The 24,746-nt window shown below is 48.5% G+C and overlaps 7 protein-coding genes across 7 annotated transcripts; 4 read left to right on the forward strand and 3 right to left on the reverse strand.

The window, feature by feature from the left end:
- Positions 1 to 273: 273 nt before the first annotated feature.
- N7447_007533 (alpha/beta hydrolase) lies at positions 274 to 1,368 on the reverse strand (the record flags this gene model as incomplete). Its single annotated transcript, XM_057231795.1, has 4 exons — positions 274 to 433; positions 483 to 608; positions 666 to 1,178; positions 1,232 to 1,368. The coding sequence occupies 4 exons, from the start codon at positions 1,366 to 1,368 to the stop codon at positions 274 to 276; spliced, it is 936 nt and encodes a 311-aa protein (XP_057083560.1).
- A 380-nt stretch (positions 1,369 to 1,748) lies between these two features.
- On the forward strand, positions 1,749 to 2,701 carry pre3 (proteasome core particle subunit beta 1; the record flags this gene model as incomplete). The annotated part of the gene is made up of 5 exons (XM_057231796.1): positions 1,749 to 1,788; positions 1,839 to 1,884; positions 1,959 to 1,973; positions 2,037 to 2,312; positions 2,377 to 2,701. The coding sequence occupies 5 exons, from the start codon at positions 1,749 to 1,751 to the stop codon at positions 2,699 to 2,701; spliced, it is 702 nt and encodes a 233-aa protein (XP_057083561.1).
- A 1,199-nt stretch (positions 2,702 to 3,900) lies between these two features.
- Positions 3,901 to 5,385, forward strand: N7447_007535 (putative cyclin-dependent protein kinase complex component; the record flags this gene model as incomplete). Its single annotated transcript, XM_057231797.1, has 2 exons — positions 3,901 to 5,028; positions 5,086 to 5,385. The coding sequence occupies 2 exons, from the start codon at positions 3,901 to 3,903 to the stop codon at positions 5,383 to 5,385; spliced, it is 1,428 nt and encodes a 475-aa protein (XP_057083562.1).
- A 2,357-nt stretch (positions 5,386 to 7,742) lies between these two features.
- On the forward strand, positions 7,743 to 9,371 carry N7447_007536 (uncharacterized protein; the record flags this gene model as incomplete). Its single annotated transcript, XM_057231798.1, has 1 exon — positions 7,743 to 9,371. The coding sequence occupies one exon, from the start codon at positions 7,743 to 7,745 to the stop codon at positions 9,369 to 9,371; it is 1,629 nt and encodes a 542-aa protein (XP_057083563.1).
- A 132-nt stretch (positions 9,372 to 9,503) lies between these two features.
- N7447_007537 (Pfs domain protein) lies at positions 9,504 to 13,195 on the forward strand (the record flags this gene model as incomplete). Its single annotated transcript, XM_057231799.1, has 3 exons — positions 9,504 to 10,077; positions 10,149 to 10,823; positions 10,878 to 13,195. The coding sequence occupies 3 exons, from the start codon at positions 9,504 to 9,506 to the stop codon at positions 13,193 to 13,195; spliced, it is 3,567 nt and encodes a 1,188-aa protein (XP_057083564.1).
- Positions 13,196 to 17,266: 4,071 nt separating this feature from the next.
- N7447_007538 (uncharacterized protein) lies at positions 17,267 to 18,271 on the reverse strand (the record flags this gene model as incomplete). Its single annotated transcript, XM_057231800.1, has 1 exon — positions 17,267 to 18,271. The coding sequence occupies one exon, from the start codon at positions 18,269 to 18,271 to the stop codon at positions 17,267 to 17,269; it is 1,005 nt and encodes a 334-aa protein (XP_057083565.1).
- Positions 18,272 to 19,273: 1,002 nt separating this feature from the next.
- Positions 19,274 to 24,531, reverse strand: N7447_007539 (nuclear pore complex Nup192/Nup205 family protein; the record flags this gene model as incomplete). The annotated part of the gene is made up of 5 exons (XM_057231801.1): positions 19,274 to 19,324; positions 19,394 to 19,662; positions 19,711 to 19,866; positions 19,923 to 24,257; positions 24,345 to 24,531. The coding sequence occupies 5 exons, from the start codon at positions 24,529 to 24,531 to the stop codon at positions 19,274 to 19,276; spliced, it is 4,998 nt and encodes a 1,665-aa protein (XP_057083566.1).
- Between the last annotated feature and the right edge of the window lie 215 nt (positions 24,532 to 24,746).

A 24,746-nucleotide genomic window follows, 5' to 3' on the forward strand; every position in this document is an offset into this window, starting at 1 on the left:
ATTTGAGCGGATGCAAAGTGAAATTCGTGTCTTGGTTGCGTGGCAGGGGTATCATGGTCATAATCAACAGTTCCTGTCAATTGATTCTTGTGTTGTAGGGGCCGAAACCAGACGTCCAGATTGGCTGTCGAAAAGGGTGTTGACAAGTCAAGCATTGGACCAAAGCTTGTGCACTTCTTGGCGGAAAAGATAACATAGGATGGGAGGCCTCAGGCAAAGGTTTCGCCAGAGGGGAGTCGAAAACCCCAAGCAAGATAAATAAGTCACGCCAGTTTACTGTTTATTAGGTAGCACTTCTTCCGTAATGAATGAATGAATATGCTCGAAGTACCCTGGCTCGGCAACAGAGTCATTGTGACCACCATTCGGGAGTGTGCGCCAGATCTTGCATTCGGACTTGCAGACGGCAAATAATTGGGTCATATTCGACGGGCTAAGGAGGTTAGCAACTACAACACCTAGTTTGAAGTAGTTAAACTTACGGAACAAGCTCATCCTTGAGTCCACTCAGGAAAAGAACTGGAGTTTTGGTGATCTTGGGCAACACATCTTCACTAGTCCAACATTGGTGGCAGAAACGTGCCAGATACCGTGCTGGGGGGAAGACACTGGTTTTAAGTTAGTATTACTCGCCCGGGATTTTTGCTGATAATTCGAAAACATACTTTGGGATCAACTTGCGAATGCTCAGGAAAGTGTTTTCCAAGATTAGTCCTCCGATATCACCTTGCTCCTCATTGGTGGCAACCAGATTGATAGCCACAGCACCACCTAAACTTTGTCCGTAGATGACAATCTCGGTGTCCCTTGTCTCTGGGCGCTGTCGTAGATAATCAAGGCCGGTTTGAGCATCGATCTTAATGCCGGCTTCATCTGGTGTACCTGTTGACATCCCGTATCCGCGGTATTCCAACAGGAACACATTGCATTGAAGCGTATCCTGTAAAGCTTTGGCGATGGGGACGCGGTGGCCGATGTTGCCTGCATTTCCATGGAACATCAGGACTGTCACATTGCGAGAATAGCGGCTTGGTCGTTGCCGGAGAAAAAGGGCGTGCAAGGACTCCCCGTCGGGCGTAGGGATCTGGAGGTCTTCAAAATCACTGATGCCAAATTGGCGAGGACTGGGGACATTTGTGCGCGCATCCACAGGGACATTGCGGGGGTAGATTAGTTCACTAGGGAAAGTGGTTAGATTCGTAAACAAATGGCTTAGATGCCAATAGCGTACTTTTGCTTGAAATATAGGAGTCCACTTGCAACAACAGCTAAGCCAGATGACGCAAGGACCGGCAGTCGCATGAACTGTGCAGCACTGTTGGCCATGTTGCTGATGCTCCACGACGGAGGCGGAGGAGATTCGGACATAGCGCTCAAGTTGGGACTGTAAGAGTGGGGACCAGATAGAGGATGCGACAAAACGAGGTCTGGGATATTCTGGTATTGCAAATTATTGACTAGCAGATATGGCCAATGCGACCAGAGATGACTACGGTAAGTCAATAGAATAATTCCAGACGAAAAGGGCAAATTGAGCTTCAGGAGTCTCGCGGGGGAGGAGATGATAAGTCGATCGCAGGGGCTGGGGCCACTCACCGCCCGAGCTGCCGCGTTGTGAGCTTCTGCCTGTGTTCATGATAGCATCACCTCTACTTCTTCCCTTGACCTCCTTCTTCTCCTTGCCGTTTTATCTTGTCTATTGAAGTCATCTTTCTACGTTCTCTATTTTCTCTCGAACACATCACAAAATGGTCGCCCCCCATGGAACATCGGGAATGCTCGGTGAAGGTGAGCAGAGCTATCGTCATCCGCCGACAGCAACCAGCTAACATCTCCAGATGGCATTCACGTCGACATGAACCACCTGAAGTCTGGCGAGGTCAAGTAAGCTAAAGTCCTGATGATATTATCTGCCATGGAGCTATACAACATATACTAACCTATCGTTCTTCATTCAGCTTGGGAACCTCGATGTGAGTTGACCTGGAGCTCTCGAACCTTACCATCCGGAAACATCCCCATTAACGTTCCAATAGCATGGCTATCAACTTCAAAGACGGAGTCATCCTGGGTGCAGACAGTCGAACAACCACCGGTGCCTACATTGCCAACCGAGTCACCGACAAATTGACACAGGTGCACGACACCATCTGGTGCTGCCGATCGGGCTCCGCTGCAGACACCCAGGCCGTGGCTGACATTGTCTCCTACCATCTCAACATGTACGGCGTAACGAACGCCGAGGCTCCAACCACACAGGTTGCTGCATCACTCTTCCAGGAATTGTGTTATGAGAACAAGGACGCGCTGAGGTTTGTATCCGAGTCTTGGGATCAGACCATCGATCGCTCGACATTCATGCTAACTGAACAATAGTGCGGGTATCATTCTTGCCGGATGGGATGCACGACACGGAGGTCAGGTGTACTCGATACCGTTGGGAGGATCCCTTCACAAGCAGTCGTTCGCTATCGGCGGTTCGGGCTCGACCTACATCTACGGTTATACCGATGCCCACTGGCGGGAACAGATGACAGAGGAAGAGGGTATCGACTTTGTGCGGAGTGCTTTGCAGGAGGCGATTAAGTGGGACGGCAGCTCCGGTGGTGTCATTCGTCTCGTGGTCCTGACCAAGGCCGGTGCCGTGAGACATCTCTACCTGCCAGACAACGGCTACACTGGGCCGGGAGTGACGAATTAATAATCGTTCTAATATTGCGTCAATCTCCAAATGAAATGGTTTCATGATCCCAGCTCTCCGGTCTTTGCATTCTGCTATGCGCCCCCACCGGGGATATGTGTCTGAGCGCCAATATGACATGTTTGACACTAGTCCACGGGTGCTGCCATATCCCACCCCCACCTTTATCGTCGGGCTATGTAGGGAGAAAGGGACCGAGCAGATTAAGGACTAGATCGGAAGTGCTCGGCCAGTGGGCTATTGGGTCATCGGTGCCGAGTGGTGTCCTTAAAGGAAGAACACCGGTTTTATATACCCTGGTCTATCTGGTATTGTAGTACCATGTACTCTGTAGAACACTCCTAGATGTGTAGTTTTCCATTAGTACTGCCCAGACCTTGGGAGATCGAAAGGCAGAACATGTCACATCCTACATGCAGCACACGAACTGCCTCTCCATCGATGCAAGTCTATATACCCTGGACAAAGGGAAATGCATGGTTCTGTATGTCGGGGAATATGCACCGTGGAATTTCAGGGTTTATATCTCCCTTAAATATTACTTTACTTCCCTATTAATGAGGATAAATCGCGCTCAGACAATATCTGTATCATAACTTGTCCACGGGCGCCCACATCCTTCTATCATTCGTCAATATAAGTCCGGAAAAGCCCTTGTATAAATTCTACACCGTCTTTTATATGGCCTTTTTAATGACAGGTAGATAACCTCTTTGAAGTAGATGTTTCCTTTTTTTTCTACTCCTTTATTACATGTAGTCCAAACAAGAATTATACCTATAAAGTTGTCTAGAAACTTGAATCTTGTTTCATCTCTCGGGGACCACACTGACCTCACTGACTTCACTTTGACCAAACTCCCCCCCCCCCCCCCCCCCCCATATTACTTACGCGTCTTCTGCTCTTCTGCTCTATTTTCTCTTTATCTCTTTCTCAAAAAATGGATTCGATCGACAGTTGTTGATCCTCCCACTCCGTGTTTTAGCCTGGGGTACTTCCTTGATCTGTTCTAGCCCTTGGTGGTAATCAAAAGTGTATGCAGACCCCTCTCTTTTCTCTTGTATTGCGTATATCATTTTCTATTATTCTTGTCTCATCTTCCTGTCCCATATTGTCCCGTCTGTTTATGGCGAGATAGGCCGAACTGCGACCGCCTTGCTGACCCGTGTTCCCGCAGAAAAACAGACCATAGCCTTGACATGGGCTCCGTCGTCCTCAACCACGTGCAGGATCATAACATGTTGGGAGTTAATTCGGATTATGTGTCTATGGACGCTCACTCGACTGCCTCAAACACCCCCACCTCCGCCCCACCGTCCGTAGGCTCTGCCCGGCTTCCTGTGCATACGAATGATGTGCCGGCTTACCTCAACTCATACACACCTTCACAAGCTTCTCGCTCTTCCGATACTCCTCCCACTTTCACCCCACAACCGCCTTCAATGACGTCTCATCCTGCCTTTCCTCCCAGCTACTCACGTACCCCGCCAACCCAGACCGGGAGCAACTACTTTAATCAGTCGGCGCCCGATTCACCGCGTCTCCAACCCACATACCAGTCCATGCAGTCCGTGCCAGGCTCGGAAGCCAATTCACCGAGCCGTATTCGAGTCCAAAGCTTATCTCACATCCAAAGTCTCGCCAATGAGGACTTTATCGGACCGAGCTCACACACTCCCGGAACTAGGTCACAACAACGACAGTATGAGATTAGCTCCATGCCGGTCACGGAGATCATCGAGATGGTCGCTGGACTTTTGACCAAGATCACGACCACCAATGATATGCATCACGAACATGTACATCGCCATATCCCCCCGCCCGAGGGCACATCCAACCTGAGCCCGCAGGCCACCAGCGTCCTCGCCTTCCACGGCAAGAATGTTCCGACCATTACAATCTTGAGTTATTTGACTCGCATCCACAAATATTGTCCCACAACCTACGAGGTCTTTTTAAGCTTGTTGGTCTACTTTGATCGCATGACCGAGCTGGTCAACCGCGATCAGCTCGAACACATGCACCAACGTTGGGACTCTGCCACGGGATCTGAAGCTTCGTCCGAATCTACTGAATCCCCAGGAGCTCGCCAGATGCAGGATTCTCTAATGGCTACACCGCCTCCTTCGACAGGCTTCCCTGCGCAGGACATGCAAGGGTCGAATGCTTCAAATTCGCCCGGCCTTTCGCCTCAGTCGGATGCCGAGGCACTTTCACATTTCTTCGTCGTTGATAGCTTTAATATCCATCGACTGGTCATAGCTGCCGTGACCTGTGCGAGCAAGTTTTTCTCTGATGTTTTCTACACCAATTCACGTTATGCAAAGGTATGTGATTCGTATATCTGACTCGTGGATTAAGACTAATCATGATTGGCTATGCAGGTTGGCGGTCTCCCACTGGTGGAGCTCAACCACCTAGAGCTACAATTCCTCCTTCTGAACGACTTCCGACTCGCCATCACCGTCGAAGAACTAGAGTCGTATGGGACAATGCTCGTAGAGTTCTACGCACGAGAGGTTGTGACACAACAACAGCAGCAACAGCAGCAACAACAACATCACAGAAGCCTCCCTCGGGAGATCGCTCCCCCGGCTGACGCATACTCCGATGCTATGTACATGCGATCCCGCGATAAGCCTCACGACCATGCCGAGTTTGGACAAACTCCGACACCGCCATAGTCCTTTTGTCGGATACTTGAATTTGCCATGTGGAAATGGCACATTTCTTTCTTCCCCCCAGTCCATGATCCATCCATCCTATCTTTTCATCCTTTTTGCTATCCTTCAATACGTTGAGCGTTTGCTTACCTCATATCTCGCACTCGACCATGTATCCATTCTGGTTTCTGGCGTCTCATACCCTTTTCCCCGTCACCTCGTACACAACACACCCTTTACACCTATCTGGATCTGTTTCAGCGCATTTACACGTCACGACTTGTATAGAGTTTTGTTCTCAGCTGGCCGGGCTTTGCGGGTTGTCTCTTTACAACTATTCCCCCTTCTTGCAACATACATAAACATCTACTTGATCTTGTTACTGGTCTTGTGAGTTTGTGCGGTTTTCTCTTTTTTTTTTTCTCATGGGTTGGTGTTATGCTGGCGCTTTCTTACATTACGAGTTTGTTACAAATTACCTTGTCGTCTGCTTTAGGCGTAGTATTGAATAACCTTCTAATATGTTTTTTTTTTCCATCCCTTTATTTCAATGTAGTTGTAGTCCCGTGGATTCGCGGAGCGGTCCGAGTATATCAATCCCCGACATTCGAGTTTGATGGCTTCAAGCATAGGACAACCATTGATATTGATGCCAGAATATCTGACTTCATTCTGTATATAAAACTGCACGTAATAAACAAATTTTGACCGTAAAAGGCCCCAGGACCACATGCCAGGTTTCCAGTCTCGGAATCGGGCTTTGCGACAATTAGCCCTAAGTGACGAACTTCCCCGAGATACCGATACATATTTGTATGGACACATGAAATACGTAATGTAGCTTTAGCTCCAAATCGAACGAAACAATGATTAGTTACTATAGGAATTCTACATCCCCAGTATGCCTCAAAGCGTCTGTCCTCGTCATCTGTGTCATTTCTTGGCTGTTGGGAAATGGTGTTATGCGATGAACAAAAAAGCAACCACGTTCTCCCCCCAATTATCACTCTTGTCTTTTGCCTTTTGAGAAGATACATATTTTGTGTTTAATCCCATTTCTTTTCCCTCCAATCCTTGTTGCTGTGGCAGTCTTCTGCACGTGTTTCCTACCGTGGCTCCCACCTCTGGTAGCTTGGGTTTAGCCCGTGAGGAAACGGGGACATCGACAACCGCACGTCGATATAAACCGCTGCTGGATAAAACAAGAAGTGTTAGCCGGTCGAGTCCACGTTGACTGGGTCCCTACAGCAGAGATGCCTGCTGATGGACGAAACCGCTGCCGAAGCAGAAGCAGCAGATCTTCCGAGAGATGATCGGGGTGAGAGATATCAGTCACCTGATCAAAAGCAGAGGTCGATTTGAGAAATACAGCTCTTGAATCTACCAGATGGGAAGCTTCAACAGCTGGGGGGTGTCAAATACCGAGTCTGCATACTTGGGACAATGTACAGGTAATATGCTACGCCAAGCATACACCAAGCATACCAGAGGAGTTATGAATGCTCCATTGTTTTGATTAGATAAGGGAGGCTCCATAGTTATAAATGGTAAGGAGCGCGTATACAGAAATACAGAGAGTTCCATATACTCAATTCATACCATACATTTCATACAGACTTCTGTCACTTGATGCTAGACAAACTGTGTTGATTGGTCATGACCTAACTCTAATAAATTTGGGGGGAAATACTCTCTTGTCACTCCAGAATAAGCTGGGTCATAGAAGGGGATTCTCAAGAATGAATTATTCTGAGAAAGCCTTCTTAGGTTCAAGTCCTTCCCAATAAAATTTGCCTGTGTTGGGCTTGTTCATATGACAAACTCCATTCCAAGAAACCCGTCTTGGATATTCTTCAATCTTGAGAAGTCTATTCAGCACCTGCGCAGTATATGAGAGCTGGTGGCAGAAGTTTCTGACGCCCCGTGGACGCCTTGTGCTTCTTAACCAACAAAGATTCTGAGAAATATTTCGTGTGGAGGATATTTTCTAAAGGCAGCATTCACAAGCTCTAGGCCCAGACTATTGTGGAAATTCAATGCTAGATATTTGGCTGCATTCACATAGCCTGCACAGTCCTTCGCTTAATAGTGTCGTGGCGCAGCACGGCCGCGATGTGAATCGAGTGGAACAGAGCAGAGCCCCGCAGTCACATTACCTGCATACCTCGTCGTGACTTTCTTCTGTTTTGACTCTATTTGTTCTTTAATTCTGCAGCTTCACATTGCTCTACGCTGGCTCGCTGCATAAACAATGATCGAGAACCGCTGAGCTAGATTTGGTTGCAAGCCCGGCGATAAGTAAGAACTGCAGCTCTGAAATTTTGCCTTTTGTAACGCCACCATTGACACCACAAGTAACTACTCCGCCCGAACACAATATGGAACAAGCCGAGGCCTCTAGAGCCGTCTTTCACAGCTACCTGCGCGCCTTCTATCCATTTCTTCCCACCGGAGATGTCTCTCCGTCGACGATTATCCTTCCACTCGACCAGGGCGATATCATCCTGGTTCACTCCGTTCACACCAATGGCTGGGCCGACGGCACCTTGTTAGATACTGGATATCGAGGCTGGCTCCCTACTAATTATTGTGAAAAATATGACCAATTCCCTATGCGTCCCTTGTTGAAAGCACTGACAGACTGTTGGGACATTATGCGAGGAGGATGTGGCTCATCACTCAAGGATTTTAGCAACCAAGACTTGACGCAAGGCCTTATTGCTGGTGTTCGTTTGCTTTTAGAAAGGTCCGAGTGCTTGACTCGGGAGGCACCCCTCGTCAAGAAGTATGATGTGCTTCGCCGGATCCGCAAGGCTTTGCTTTCCAGTCTTTCGTCATTTGTTAGGACCGCTCAGCGCTTTCGGCATGTTGCCAATGGCGCCCCAATGGAGGATGAGGTCGAGGCAATTCTGGATGAGATGCTTCTCAAGGCTTTCAAGATTGTCACCTGTGGCGTTCGCTTCCTGGATATTTGGAATGACGAGGTCGGTCTAAGTAGGACAATTGCCAAGATAGAAACAGCCGGTACTCAATTCGATATACCCCCGACAAAGCGTATCTTGGTATCCCCGCGGGTTTCATCTTCTGGTCCTTCGTCGACTCTTCGTGTGCACAATCTTGCGTCGGAGCGTCTAGAAACCACATATGATGCTTTACTGGATGCGCTAGGAGCTTTTATCGGCATTCATTTACAGCACTCGCCAGCTATACCCACAATTACCCAACAGGCCGTCCAGTCTTGTCAGGCTTTGCTAAATGTGATCGATACCGTCTGTGAGCATAATTCCCAGCGAACTAGGCTACTGCATACGGCACGCGAGTCGATGCGAGAGAAGCTGTCGGAGCTGGTCCACGCCGCGCGCGACATGTTCCAACCTGACAAATCTCACGACGATGATGACGACAACAAAAACGACCTGGTCTTCATACCCCATGAGGGGAAACGAATGGTCGACGCTGCAACGGATTGTGTCTGCACCGCTAACAATTGCCTGGTCGAGGCTCGCCTGGTGCTGCAGCAAATCGGTGACATCGAATTGGACTCGCAAAGCTTGCAAAGTGCCACATCGCGGGAGCACTTAGATGCCACAGACTTTTGTTTGCCTGAAACTTCCATTTTGGAACAAGAGTTCTCTTCCACAATTGGGTCGGAGCCTCAATATGTGTCTGATCCAGTATTTTCTTCGGGTCAACATTCTACCCTGGACACTCGAACAGCTTTGACAGGCCTGACCGCTCCCACGGCTCCAATATCTTCAGAATCGGAGACGGACGACAGACAAACAATATATTCTGATACCTTGACCAAAGAAGCTTACGTTGATGAGCTCGCTCATGAGCTTTTCAAAGCCGTTTCTTCTTTCCGATTAGACTCTGCATCCATGAAACATGTCGCCGATGCCATGCCTGACTGCCTGAAAGCCTTTTCATCGAGACTCGGGTGTTTTGGCTCAACTGAACAGGTCCAGCAAGACGTGACTGTGTTCATTCACAAATACAGACAGTGAGTAGATAAATTTCACTTTCTGGCCAGGTCCTAGTATAATATTGCTGACAATTTGCAAAGTGAAATCGCCAATGCATTCAGTGATTTACTGCACGGTCCATCCATAGAAACAGATTCCATTGTAGATGACAATATGCCGCTCAATGAAAAGATGCAGCTATGGTTGAGGCATCTCGCGGAGTCAGGCTTTGAAGATAACGAGGCTGGTTCTGCCGAACTTCCTGCGCTTTCGTTGCCCATGATTGAAGAAAGAGAGGAGTCCAACCCTCAAGCATATCCTGCCATGCCGGGGCTACAGAAATACCGCGAGTGTGTCCTTGAAAACCCTGCCTATGACTGGCTCCTTGGCGATATTCAGAGACATTGTCTTCTCGAACCCCTTAATCCGAATATAATGGCAGACATTTCCGGTGCAATTCTGCGAAAGTTACCATCTCAGCTCTGTTTCAGCAGACGAGATTCCATACCGTCTTATCAAATGACGTATACTTTGGACTGGGACTTGGTTTCCTTTCTGAAAGATCAGGAATACTGCGAGGGCAATGCCAAATCACTCCCTCTAGTCATTACACTCACTGGCTCACACGAATCAGCACAGGCGCTGACTTGCTCGCAATATCTTCATCAAACATGGCCATTCTCTGGAGGAAATATGCTTGGATTGCTGCAGGGTTTGTTGAAAACCAGAACAGGGGGAAAGGCAACGAGTAAGCTATCATATCACCCACAAAGGATGCATTTGTCTTGTCGTCTACTAATTCTACTAATTGCTATTTAGGCAACCTACCTGATGGTACAGATCTTGTCGCTTGGTTTGATTCCTCCGATGCGTCAAAAAATCCCAAGATCGTATGTGAAGTCAAAGGCCCTGCTTATTCAATCGCCGAGGTTGGGGAGCAGCTCTCCTGGCTAGGATCAGCTCTTCGTTCTTCGCCCCAGTCTGATCAAATTGTATATTGTCAACCTCAAGTTGGTAATCTGATAACAATCCCTGATGAACGTCAAAGTGGCAAGAAGCAGAAAACTACCGAGTTCAGCGCAAATATCTCATTTGTGGTCAAGCATGTGGGAAAATTTCCCAAAATTAACGGGGAGTGCTGGCATGATCTCTTTCGAAGCGGTGTGGTCGTTGAAGGCTTCCCAATATCTCGACGATCTGGATTGGGTACGGTGAAAGGTCTTGATATTCCACTTCCCATGATGGCTCGCCTTGTGCAAGCAAATTATGTGAACACCTTCCTAGAGAGTGTGATCATCAAAGGATTTTCTTCTATGCTTATTCCAACCGAGAATCATGAAGAGACGACTGTGTGGCATTTGGTTCTCAACAAAACTGGCGATCGAATATCATACCTTGACAGCGCAGTGCTTCCTGTTCAGGGATTGTCAGCCTCGCAGCTATCACAGGCCCGTCACATTCTAGGGTGGTGTGCAAATGCAAGACATCTTGCAGGTATGATTTAACGAAATCTCTAAGTTTCTTCTGCTAACATCCGTAACTCTCAAGGCACACGAGATGCAGCGTATGACATATCAGGCTCCCATCTTCCAAGGCTACGTGAAGATGGACTTCTTAGCCAGGCGTTAATTCATAATGGGCAGATGATAAAAGGTGGCGCACCATTCTTAGTAGGATACAAAGATACACCACTTCGTGTTTCTAGAGGTGGCTACCTCCGGAAACTCAAATGGATTATCCAAAAGTCCGTGATCCTCTGGGATGAAGAGACAAAGCGAGGGTGGTTTCTGAACGGAGCGAGAGCCCTCCTGCATCTCGTGCGTGCGTCGATCCTGCATGACACTGAGGGGCCCTTCAGTTCAGAGTGTCAATTCAAGTGGGAAAATTTAGAAGAGGCAACAGTTGATTCAAAGAACGCGTCCCAATTCGCCATTGCAGTTCTTTTGAACCACAAGAATCGAGCCCTAACCATCTATGAAGGCAAAGATGACAATGTCAAGTTCGAAGACCGAGTTGAACACTACTTAAACATTCTCGAGCAGATATTTGATTATCAAGTACATGCCGCCGGGCCAGATGGTAGTGGATACAATTCTAAAGCCATTCCCAGGGCCCATTTCGAAGGCTGGGACTTTCACGACCTCGCCACGGAACGAGACTCAGTCCATCCACGACGAGCGACCTTTTCTCCTAAGGGAAAGTCATGGGTTGATTTCACGCGTTCAATTCACGCAATCAATCTCCTGGGTCGCAATTTTGGTGAGATTCTAGCCTCATCGGATGTTTCTTGTCCGTACTGGGCTTCACTTCCCAAAGAGCAGTACTATCTTGCCGCCGGGATATCAGATTTAAAGTTGGTTCTTGAATATACGGGTGATCTCACGACAAGACCCATACGGCTGAGCGAGAACCTCCTGTGGCACAGCTCGGATGCAGTCTTTGAGCCATGTGACTGCACTGATGCCACCGCAGATCACACCGATATAGTACAGGTGATATTGCCAGACACGCTATCAGCTAAGCCAGAGACATGCCTGGAAACTGCCAATTTGTCACACGATGGGGCAGTTGTCTTTGGATACAATCGAAACTTCCAGTGGCGATGGGGTGATACCGGAGAACCTGAAAGGGACGAAATAGACGAAATCGCAACCAATAAAAGAAATCCGATTTCTCCAACAATCGAGATCAAAAATACCAGCAGCAATATGACTTCAATCGGTTCTGAAAGTGATATCCTTGACGTATCAAGCTCCCAAATCCATTCAACCTCTACGGACATTACTATTGACAGAATATCCGTGGAGAATGAACCAGCGCACCCCAAGCCTCTCGTCCGATCATACACCAGGTGGCAATTGGAGTCACTCAAACCCGATGACTACTCTGTTGGCATTGTGTGCGCGCTGCCGTTGGAGCTCCTGGCAGTTCGCGTCCTATTCGATCAAACTCACCCCGACCTCTCTATGTCTGCGGATTCAAATCATTACGCTCTAGGCAGTATAGGGCGGCACAAGGTCGTTGCTGCCTGTCTTCCAGACGGAGAGTATGGCACGAACTCTGCGGCGGATGTTGCAGCCAATTTGAGAAGAAGCTTTCCGTCGGTAAAGTTTTGTCTGTTGGTCGGTATTGGTGGTGGTGTTCCATCGTCAAGGAATGATATTCGGCTCGGCGATGTCGTTGTTAGCAAGCCGAACAGCATGGGCCCCGGTGTGATTCAGTATGACATGGGTAAGGCCCTCGAGAATGGCGAGTTTCAGCAAAGTGGATTTCTGCAGCCACCTCCTCGGCTGGTAATGACTGCGCTCAGCAGTCTAAAGTCCGATCCCTATCTACCACAAGCTCCTCTGCAGGAATACATTCAAGAAATTGCAGCTTGCAAAAAGGACTACCGCTATCCAGGCTCAGAACACGATCGTCTATTCCCCAGCCATTACGCGCATAATTCCAAGCACACCACCTGCGATCCTTGTAATGCAACACAGGTTACTAAACGTCCCGGTCGATCAGATCATCACCCGCAAATTCACTATGGCCTCATCGCATCAGGCAATCAAGTCATGAAAGACGCAAAACTCCGTGACAAGTGGAGTATGGAGAGAGATGTGCTTTGCTTCGAGATGGAAGCAGCGGGTATCATGAATACTTTACCTTGTCTTGTTATCAGGGGCATATGCGATTACTCGGATAGTCACAAGAACAAGCGCTTTCAAGAATATGCGGCGGCAACGGCTGCCTCGTATGCCAAACTCTTGTTGTCTTATATGAAGGATAACAGTGACTTAGATGGGGCTACGCTCCATTCAACCAAGGAGGATCAAAGTCTTTTGAGTATTTTCCGAAGGGCTCTGTCATTTATGGGGTGAGGGATTCCGAGGACTTTCCGATCGGGTCTGGATTTAACATAGTCGATCTAAGTCCGGGGCAAGGAAGATGGAAAGAGAAATTTTCTTGATTCAAGTCAGTGACATTTCGTGTCCTGTCAACAACTTGGGCTATAAATCCGAAAAGACTATCCATAACCATCCCAGTCTAGTACAGCTTGAACGCGACCCGTAGAATCGTCGATAAGGTAATTGAATGAGACAATATCCTGGTGGTTAAGGGTGACGGGGAAGCGGCGAGATCGTGTAGTTGAGGTAAGAGCTTGCTAATGCAAGCAAAAATGCTGTCTTTGAGGCGAATTTCGAGCCTCAAATTCAGAATGTGAGTCTATCCTGAGTGAGGAGGCGGAAGATCTAAAGGCTGATATTATTCACGGTCTTCAGTCTGTGCCGAAAGATATATAGGGAGCGTCAAATAAGACCATTCCTCTGCCGTCTTCGACAGCTAGCACATATCACATTCATTACATTACAGGGTTGTCGATGTCCTCTCGTGGGGAGTTCTTGTGACGCGGTCACGAAGTCAGTGACCTAGAGGTCCCAGACGGCCCAGAAATGTGTTTCAAATCTTCATATCTCTCTGAAAGATCACGTAAATCGGGCCATCTTCCAAGCCCCGTAATCGAGATGTATCCTCTTCTACTCTCTATGGTAGACTTCTATAGTTTCAGTCTCTCTGCTTCCTCCCCTCTTCATAGTTTCAGATAACACAATACACACATATCGGAGATATAATATTCGTGAGCTTCGAAAACGTGCAAAGCAGTGTCAACGTTGGAGACACGAGAACCCAGATCAAAGGCATCGGTACTATGATAGTGCAGGGTGTCAGTCCAGTCACAGGACAAATCGCAAAAATGGAGCTGAGAAACACGAGATATTCTCCGAGATTTCACACCAACCTGATCTCCCACGGGTTAATCACTAAATGGGGGGCCCTTATGAACTTCAGGAATAACTGTATCGAAACAGTAGGAGGAAAGCCCCTATTCTCAGTCCACGAAGATCAACAACTATCCTGGCTGACACAGCCAGGAGAAAAGGATTTTTTAAGAGGGTTTAAAGCCCCTACCCAAAATGACGAACTGGCTCTAGCAACGGCTAAGAGATCAGTAAAGGAACCGGAATCTAAGGCTTCTCTCTATACCTGGCACCGAAGACTAGGTCATATTGGATGAGAAAGGATCCTGAAATTGGTTGAATTATCTAAGGGGATAACCATTGAAATCTGATTTGCTATTGACGCCGCAGTCAAGCAAACAAATGATCAGACCGACGCAGCAAATAAGCAAGCAAAAATGGTCTGAAGCAAGCATACCCGGAGCGTTTCCACCAGATCTGCCAATCTCTCCTCAGTCAATATCATCAAGAGACCCTCCAAATCCTCAAGTTCTATCAAGAAATCCTCCGATTCCGATAGATTTATCGAGATCTAGACTCCGAGAGACGATATCGCTCTCACCAGATCCGATCTCTGTGGAACAAAGCATCGAAACTTGGTGGGGAGGAACGAAGCGAAGTGGGAGATGTATCAGAGATAAATGATGAAGATGAGACTGAATCAGAGAGCGGTATTCAATCACAACAAGAGCTTGCTCTGTCACCTACCCTGTCACCAGCGCCAGATCTGTCATCCCAACAACCGATAAACCCGTCAATATCACTGACGAGGATCATCTAGCCCTACTCAGCTCACATCGACCGTGGCCATTACAATTACCATTACTGGGACAGTTAGTGCGTGCGTGTCACAATGAACACAGACACCGCAACAACAACTAGGGATGTTTCAACAGTACCCTCAACAGGCGGATATCCTACATGATTCGTGATTCGCGACAACAACGGAGAAAACCGACACCTCAACAACCACAATGCCCGACATGGCCAACACGCCCGCACCGCCCACAGTGAGAGCGTGATAAAGCAGGCACTGAAATCCTAGAGGTGATCCAGGCCGTCACCTCGGGCGGTTACCTAGCATCAAAGTTGACTACGGGACTTGCTGCGATCAGACCATTTACACCTCATGTCTGGATAGAGATACTCAGTGGTCTGGACGGATGCTCAGTAATACTAAATCTGGCTTTGCATTCAGATGGTCGCTGATTATGTATCGACAGTGTCAGTGGTCTCATCGGTGACCGTCTTTGTAGCCCATGTGACGCGTCCCGGTATATGGTTGATCAGTGCCATCCAACGTAATGTACTGTTTGGACGGTGTTTGAGGGCAAGACTGGCAATACTTGCATAGACCTATGGTATAAGATTTGTAGCTTTCAACCCGGCAACCACATAGTTAATTAGATTGAGCTTTTCTTGGCTATGACATGTGATGGCCATGGATACTTCTTTTTGATGGCAGTGAATTTGCGGAGGCTACGAGTACTTCTCAAGATTTTCTGATTGTAATTTAGAACAGGAATCTCCGTTTGGATGAGAAGTGTTCATTGCGACTCCAAGTGATCACAAATGTGCTTGTTCTATCCTCATTCTAAGGTTTGCATGGAGAAGGAAAGGTGGAAAAGAAACCGCTGGTTGAATTGAGCTAATTAGAGGGTGAGAAAGGAAGAGAAAGGAGAGAGAGAGATTGAGGATCAGGTGAAGAGCAGAGGTCCTGCCTGAGGCAAGTAAGGCTGTCTCAACAGCTGTCGATGCACACAGGCTTTTTAAAGATACTCCCCTTCAACTTCCTTTCTTCATGCTTCTCGCACTGCGAGAGCACATGATGAAAAAGAGAGAAAGAAAAAGGTAGGAGGATACCACCGGATACTAATAAGTCAGTCAGTGTTGCCACACAAATCGATGAAAAAAGGCATGAACATACTCCATTCGCCGAAAGACGAGCCACCACACGTCCTGTTGCCTTCCGCACGCTCACAGACAGAGACGTTTGCCAATATCCTCCCTGGAAGTCTCGGGGTTAGCAACGTCAAGGATAGGAGTGGAGCATGCTTACCCCGAAAGATAAGATGATCAAGCCACCACACGCTCTGCTGCCTTCCGCGCGATCACAAACAGAGACGTTCCCTGGAGCCTCCCCCGGAAAATATGTAGTTAGCATGTAGTCATAAAGGGAGAAGGAGTGGGTTCATATTTACCTTCGAGGGAAAAAAAGATGAAGCCAAGCACCACACGCCCTGCTGCCTTCCGCGTGCTCACAGACAGAGGCATTTGACCGATCTATAATATGTCAGCACATAAAGTAGGAAGGCCATGCGGCTCAACCATGCTGTTTCCAAAAGGATTGGAGCAATACATCCAAGAGGGGAATATAGTTGCCACACACGCTTTGCTGCCTTCCGCGCGGTCACAGACAGAGGCGTTCGACCGGTACGATCCGGTTCATCAACCAACTGAAATTGATCACTATGTCAGCTCGTGGAATCGTCAAATGCTTGGTAAGGACTTACCCTCGTTTCCGCCTGATTGAGCCACCACAAGCTCTGCTGCCTTCCGCGCGATCACAGACAGAGGCGTTCGACCGGTACGATCCGGTTCATCAACCAACTGAAATTGATCACTATGTCAGCTCGTGGAATCGTCAAATGCTTGGTAAGGACTTACCCTCGTTTCCGCCTGATTGAGCCACCACAAGCTCTGCTGCCTTCCGCGCGATCACAGACAGAGGCGTTCGACCGGTACGATCCGGTTCATCAACCAACTGAAATTGATCACTATGTCAGCTCGTGGAATCGTCAAATGCTTGGTAAGGACTTACCCTCGTTTCCACCTGATTGAGCCACCACAAGCTCTGCTGCCTTCCGCGCGATCACAGACAGAGACGTTGTCCCCAAACCCCAAAGACAAAGCAAAATGAAACAGGAAGCAAACGGCAAAAGCCTCAGCAGAACAGAACAGGGCGATAGGGAAAGCATTTTTTGGGGGGTTTTTTCTTTTCTCAAAAAGCAAACGGCAAAAGCCTCAACAGAACGGGACAAGACACGGACAAGACACAGAAAGAAAGAAGAACAAGATGAGAGCAACCGGGGAGGAAGGAAGAGGAAGCCATGCCGAGGGAACCGGGATGACACCGAATGCCGACGGGTAGCATCAAAAGAAGCATGTCCCATAGATAAACAGGAGCACAAGTGCCGCAAAGATGACTGGCGCGATCCATGGGAAGAAGCACATCACCACACCCGAGAGCCCACAAAGGTTGAAGAAGCAGGTGACCGAGAAGGGGCCAACCTCGACGTGGGTCTCGACCACACGTACAGGACGAACCTTGTGAGACTTGCGAGAGTAGGAAGCAACCACGGACTTGGGCACAGGTGCAAGGGATGATACATCAGAGGAAGCATCAGGGTCGGGAAGTGCACGCATCAGAGAGGACATGTCAGAGGCAAACCCATATGGCTCAGGGGCAGACTCAGACAGGGCACTCCTCAGCGAGCACATACCGAAGGCGGCATTCGGGTCCGGGAGGGCATCCATCAGAGAGGTCATGTTGAAAGTCGGGTCAGGATCAGGCAGTGTATGAAGTATCGAGGACATGTCGAAGGCAGACCCATGCGATGAACCAGCCGAGGCAAGCTCAGGCAGGGCAATCTTCAGTGAAGACATATCAAAGACATCATGCAGTGAGCCATCGGTGGCAGGTTCAGGCACTGACCCATCGGGGGAAGGTGCAGATCGCGGAGAACGGGGCTCACAACAATAGGCAGCGGCGAGATGACGGGCACGTACAATGCTCACCCATCGGGGACGGGCGGCATAGCGAACATGAGAGTACTGCCTATGAAGCTTGCGAAGGAACCGCTGGTTGGAGCCAGAGGAATGCAAAGTGTACATGAGGAACCACTTTGTCTCCGTGATCTGACCTCTCTTGAGAATGGCCATGCGCCGGCGTTCGCGAGGCGGGATCGTCCTGATCCGCTGGAGAAAGAGGTCATCGTCTGGGAAGTGTACTGTCTTCCGGACGTGAGGCTCTCCAGAGAGGGAGGACTCCCGATCAGAGCACGAAGCGGCGAGGCATGACTTCGAAGGAGATGGCTTGTTTTTGGAAAGCAGGCGAGAAGAGGGACGGATCCTTTTGCCAAAGGAAGAGGGGTGCATGATGAAAAAGAGGTTTGAAAGCAATGAGAAATGGTTTTGGTAATCAAAAGCTAGTGCAAATGAAAAAAAAAAGCCAGTGGCATGGGGAGAGGAGAAAGGAGAGAAGAAGAAGAGTTGGGGGAAATAAATAACATCTTGATATTCCATGGCAACGGGTAATGGCAACAGGAAGGTACGATGGTCTGATAAACAGAATATAAAGCTATACAGGAAGGTACGATGATAGATGGTGGCCATGGAAACGAATCCAGTTAGGGCAACTATATACAGGGAAGGAGCAATATCACTACTCTACATGGGACCAAATTTGATATGTTATTTTGTACTGGCTAGAATATGGAAAAAGCCTCGAAAAAGCCATGGAAAAAAACACACTGGCGAATGCATTCAATAAGGGTACAAGATGATGCGAGGGCCATGTTTATTATATTTGTATAGATATCAGCTTTGTCTCTAATTCAAGGTCAATATCATATACAGCACGACCCCAGCACCCATGGAAGTCTCCCCGTGAATCAGCACATCCTATGGACCCCTTCAAAGATCAGGTTGTACAGTATGATGGATTGAATTGTGAATCACAGGGTGACTAGATTTCTAGGCGAAAACCTGCATCGTCATGATCCCGAGAGCTGTCGTACATGACCTTCGACAATATGCTCAATGCTTCATTGCGAGGTTCTGGGTGTTCATTTCCTGGGTATGTCTCGGACAGAGTAGTTAACAATTAGAGAAATATGGCCTCTCGACCTAGAAATCTAATTGTTGACTTCGTTGCTTTGAGTTGAAAAGAACGAGCATGGTGGCTAATTTCTACAAAAGATAACCATAACAATGCCCGAAAGCTCAAAGTAGGCGGAAGCCTTACACACAACGGATTGGATGTGATACAAATGAATTCAAAGTAAAATCGCTCAACCTGGGAACCGCCTGCACTCCACCGGGTCATAATGATACATGCATTTCTTCTCAATTTTCCAGTGAGCATCAGTAGGCAAAAGCTCACGAGAACAACGCTGGTCGGGCGATATATTGCACTTCCTGCTCCTCAAACTGCACTCCGTTAGTCACATTATCATCCATTTGTCCCAATAGATTGCAAAAAGAACAAAGAAAACGTACCTCCATGAAATCTGTGGCAGTAACAAGAGCCATGAATGCCTTGACTAGTTCACATAAAGTCTCGTGGTGGGCGGTTGACGTATTTCCGATCTTGGCAGATCGTTTGAAGATACCCACCATGCATGGCCGGTTTTCAGCCAAAAATTTCCGGGTCTGCTCTTTAAGTTGTTCGTTTTGGATGCCTCGGGAGAAAACCGCGTACACGATGACCTGAAGGACTGAAAGGAGAAGATCGTAATACCTCTGAAGGGCATCGGGATTGTCAATATCTGAGCGGGTTAGCAAGGTGTAATTGGGCAGGGATATGACCGACTCACCGATGCCGATATCTGGATCAGCAGCGAAAAGTCGTGATTCGTGTACGGCTTGGAAGAGACCAGAGTTGAGCACACAATTTGCTCCACCTTTAGTTTGAGACAGTCGCTGAAGTAATGAAAAAAGCGACTCATAATATGCCAGTAGTGCCGGGGTGTCTAAAGTTTTAATTAGTTAAAATAATGTGACTTATTTCAAAAGGGGGAAGACTGACCGCTTTCCTGGGCATTGTGAAGTTCCACGGGAAGAGAACGCAAGGCGTCTAGGAAGAGACTCAAATAGTTGGAACCTGAGATTAACTCAGCCAAAACACAGTCGGTTTGGCGGTCAAGAACAGCTAAGCTGTTCAATAAAACAAGAGCGGATGCACGGCACGATTCCTGGCCAGTATAGGCGTCATCACACATAGTCTCAATCAGGCCAGAACCGGCCGCTTTGATGACTTGTTGGCTAAGCCGTCGGAGGTTTTCGTGGCCGTTGTCTGACGATGTGATGCGTGTTATGTAGTGAGAGCAAATACTATAAAGCGTTTCTCTCAACAACACATTTCCTGTTGCCAGGTTGGTGCCTCGGATGCAGAGTTGGAAAAGTTGGTGGAGCTTTTCGTCAATGACATCCCCGCTTCGAGACGCATCTGTTGGCGAAGCTCCGGATGTAAGTCCACCGATCAACAGTTCAGCCAATCGGGCCAGTTCAAGCGCTTCGGGGAGATCAGCCTCGATTGCCGTTGTAAGCTTGGGGAGAATCAATTGGACTGAGTGTAGAATGAAAGCCGGCCTGCTTCCTTCGTCGATAGCGGAGCAAGTGACCATCGTAGCAATGAGCTCTACCCAGGAACGGAGGGCGTGATAGCGGTTGGTTTGAATCAAATTTCTGTGATTTGTTGCACGGATGAACAACCTCAGGTCATCGGCCTCAGCTACCAACTGCTCCTCGTCCTGCAGGCGGAGCGGTCCATTGGCTGTGAGCTCTGCCTTCCGCACCTGTAACATCTCCTCTACCCCTTCTATGTGGTAAATTCCCTTTTCCCGTTTGCTTTCTAATTGAAGAGCAATATCACCCAGCAAGTAGAGCTGGGGAATGTTGAACTCGCGTCCAACATCAAGGTCTGCGAAATCGAAAAGATCAAACACGGACGGACTAGACATAGGTTCACCGTTGTCTGTAAGCGTGTTTCCGAGTAATACCGACAGAATTTGGGCATGGAGAGCTGGTGATCTAGCTTTTGCTGTCGAGCGAACCTCGGTCGCCGCATATGTGTACAGGTGGCTTCGGTAAAGTAAAAATTCCGCCATGGCGTTTCCACAGCCTTGGATCCAAAATTCCTCTGCATCAACGGGGAACCCATCCCAGGTAGTGTTCGGCCCAACGATGGGTTGGTAGGCAAACATGTCGCGTAGGAATGTCTGGGCACGCATTTCAGCAAGGGTGTAGAAACTAGCCAGCTTCGATGACCATAAATGCTTCAGCACCTCAAAAGCCATGCGCTTGAGGTACACTACCCAAGATGTAATGTCACCGACGACGATCTCCGGATCAGACTTCAGGTATCTCACGATGGCATGTAGCAAGGAATTTTGATTTGCGAATAGCCCTTCTGATGAAACATCGAGAATATTGCCCACGCAGTCGAAGCCAAGCAGTAGGTGGGCAACCGTAGGGCGATCTGTGATCGTTCCCAGACAGCTGTTCAAGAGAGCAAGAAGACGTTCGCGAATGACATAGCCGGCGGCATCCGGGCCGGCATCAAGTTCTCTCACATCAGGCTGCATTTGTAATACAAGAGGCAGTGATATGCTGTCCACGTCGACCTCAGATGCAAGCACTTCCACAATCTTGTTCGAGGATTGCCACTTGACGAGTTCGGGGGAGGTCATCTTGTTGAGCTTTCTGGAGCTTGTCAGCTTTTCCAGTAAAACCATGGAAGCGACGGTAAGCTGTGCATGCCCCGTGCTGCAATAGAGACAAAGTGACGGGATGAGTGTCAGATTGTTCAACACGGTGTCCTCGAATGAAGCAAGCGAAGAGTTTGCCACGAGGGCTCGGGATGGTCCGGGCTGGGAGTGTACCACAGGCTTGACAATATTAAAGTATGTCGATTGAAGGTCGACAAGCAAGTTCATGACCCTCAGACTCCGCTGCAAGGTCAGAACCACGACAGACTCGGACGACGCAGTAGCGACATTTGAAACGTCTTGTTTAGAGGTTGCAAACAGAGCTTTAAGGACATCTTCGTTGAAAAGCCAGTCTACCACGCGGGCAAACGGATGAGAGCGAACGTACGTGAGCAGCGATGATGTTTGCATCGGGGAATCTGACACGGACGGCTGGCTCAGAAGCAACACTAGGTCTTCATTGAAGGATTCCAAGCTTGCCACAACGAAGTCCAGGCAGTTGAAGGTCAACAGGCGGGATTGATACTCGTTAAGGTCTTGAATCTTCCGTGAAAAGGCGTGCCCCAAGATAAAATCGATGTATGGCTCAATCCCGGACATGCGATAGGTTCCACCTAGTGTCTCTGGGAAAGGCAATGACATTGGGTCGTCAATTGAGTCGAACGAGGGAGCAGCAAGCGCATTGATAAGAAGGACAAATGCATTCGTCTGATCAAAGCTCTCTCCGATCTTTTGCAAGGCTTGTTGTTGGTGCCACACGGCAGGGTTGGAAACCAAAGGCACCTTACCAATACCCGATGCGCCAGTACCTCCCGATAACCATCCGTCGAGGCGGGTCCATGTTTCTTTCCCAACGGTGGAAGATTTTTCAGTCATCAGTGCTGAGAGCGTTGAAAAAACAGTTGCCCGAAGATGCGATGGAATCGGCCCACTGCATAAGTCTAACAGTGTGCTAACTGCATTAAAGGATTCGTTCTGCAGCATCCACTCCCGAATAGGTCGACTCTGTTTGCACAGGTGACCTATCAGCCGGAGGTAGCATGTCAGCATCACGGGGCTCTCAGGTTCATTCATTTCTACGGGCTCTGGTTTCCGGGGACGAAATATCCCTGGCACTCCCTCGGGGATTGTTGTAGTGGAAGGATTCTCAGTGACCCGAGATGCGTAAAGCTTTAGTTCAGCGAACATTTGCGACCAATTCATTGTTGTGGATCGCTTGAATTTGGAGGACATGAATTTGTCTTCCTCCGATAGGAATCGATGCGCCGCAGCTGCGTTGTCTTCGCCTTCAGAGATCGAACACAACATTTCGCAAAAAGCGCTGACCCGAGGAACAGTCTGTCGTTTGGACGCCCACTGAAGGAAGCCATAAAGGTTACCATCAGGATCAGCCCAGAATTCTTCAGCGGCATCTTGTCGGTGTTCAAAGGCGAATGAGATGATCATTAGGAAGGACTCGAGATGAGTCCGCACCTCTACCAAGCCACGGTGGAGGTTAGAAGTGAGGCCATCTCTGAGTGCAGTGATCTGGTCTAGTCGTTGTGAGTCCTCTTCCGACTTCAATCGTCGCACCGCGTCAGGCATATTTGCAACGCATGATTCCACGAAAACCTCGAGATTTTCCATCAGCAATTCCTTCATAAAACCAGAGCATGCCTCAGGATCAGGCAATGATACAACGCTTTCCCTGAGTAGTAAGGTCACTAATTCGCTCCGTGCGGGGTCCGCCCATTCTTCGGTGTTGACGCTGGAGCAGATTGCAAGCATGAAGTCAAGCGCGCCATCGTCGAGAGAGGACATGAACATTTTCGTACGCTCTTCAGATTCCTTCTCTGCGTCGATTGATGGGGAAGAAATACCATCAAAGTACCATCCACTGTAGACTGAGAGCCACAGAGCAACAACGGCGGCGTGGAAATTTGGAAGCTTCCAGCCTTGGCCATCCTTGGATGCAGTGATTAATTTGTGTAGATCTCGTGCCTCCTTCTCGGACCCAGAGCCCTCGGGAGAACCATGCTGTACAAAAGACACAATTGTGACTGGAATGTAATGAAACAAGAGTCCGTCAAAGCGATCAATGTTCTTCAACTGACTCACAAGTATGCGGAAGTCTTCGCAGCTTGTGTATGTCCCTTTGAACATATAGAACAGGATCGCCCCGAGTGACTCATGCTGTTGTTGCAGACTTAAGCGTTGGAAATCAATGGCTTCCATAATATCACGGTCATTTTCCTGACCGACGACTGAGGCCTTTTGAACTTGATCTCCAAGAAGTGATAGCCATTTCTCGATGTCGGCCATGGAACTCAATGCTTTCCGCGCGAAAAGGGAGGCATTCCGCAAAGAGTTGTTTTTGATTTCTAGAACATGAGCCAGTGTTTCATGCATAATAGGGGGCGTCCTTTCACGTTCAACAACGCGCGATTCTTGGAAGATGAGGCGTAGACACTCGAGGGTATAAAGGCGGCGCTCGTGGAAGCTTATTATCGCAGCTATCAGCGGAGGCCTGTCTAGCACGTGTGCATCTTCCTGGGCGGCCAAAAACATAACCGCTGCTTCGATTTCATCGATATCGAGGGCATCCGCAAGCTGCAGTACGCCTTGCTGGAAATCCTGATTCACCGAGTATTCAACGTCGGCAATGGTGATCTTGCCTAGGATATCGCATTCGACATTAGTAGCTTGTCAAAACGGACAAGCAGAGGTTCTTGGTGTAACCAAGATACCAAATGAGCACTTACCTGAGAGAACTACTTGACGGCTGGCATTGTTCTTTGCGGGCTTGTCTAGCAGTTTGCGGAAGTCTTGAATATGGGTCTCCAATTCGAAACACAAGCGATCGACATTGGGGAGTTGGGAGTCCGAAAGAGCGGATAAATCCTGATACAGGCCATGGAGGCCATCCCGTTTATTGTGAAGCTCTTCCATGACGGGAGGTGAAGTTAGGAAGTGAAGCTCGAGCTCACTGTTTGTTCAGAGAGTCAAGAAAGGCGGGAACGCGACAAAATTCGGGCGGTAAGACAGCTTTGGCAAGTACTGCCACTCCACTTTCCACTAACACAATCACCTCGCGCTTATCGACTCGATTGGCTCGCAGACTGGTTAATTGATCTGAGATGTCTTTTCCTGCCAGCAAGAAGACG

The sequence above is a fragment of the Penicillium robsamsonii genome (assembly GCF_028829455.1).
Source record: "Penicillium robsamsonii strain IBT 29466 chromosome Unknown utg000004l_segment0_segment0, whole genome shotgun sequence".
Classification (NCBI taxonomy): domain Eukaryota; kingdom Fungi; phylum Ascomycota; class Eurotiomycetes; order Eurotiales; family Aspergillaceae; genus Penicillium; species Penicillium robsamsonii.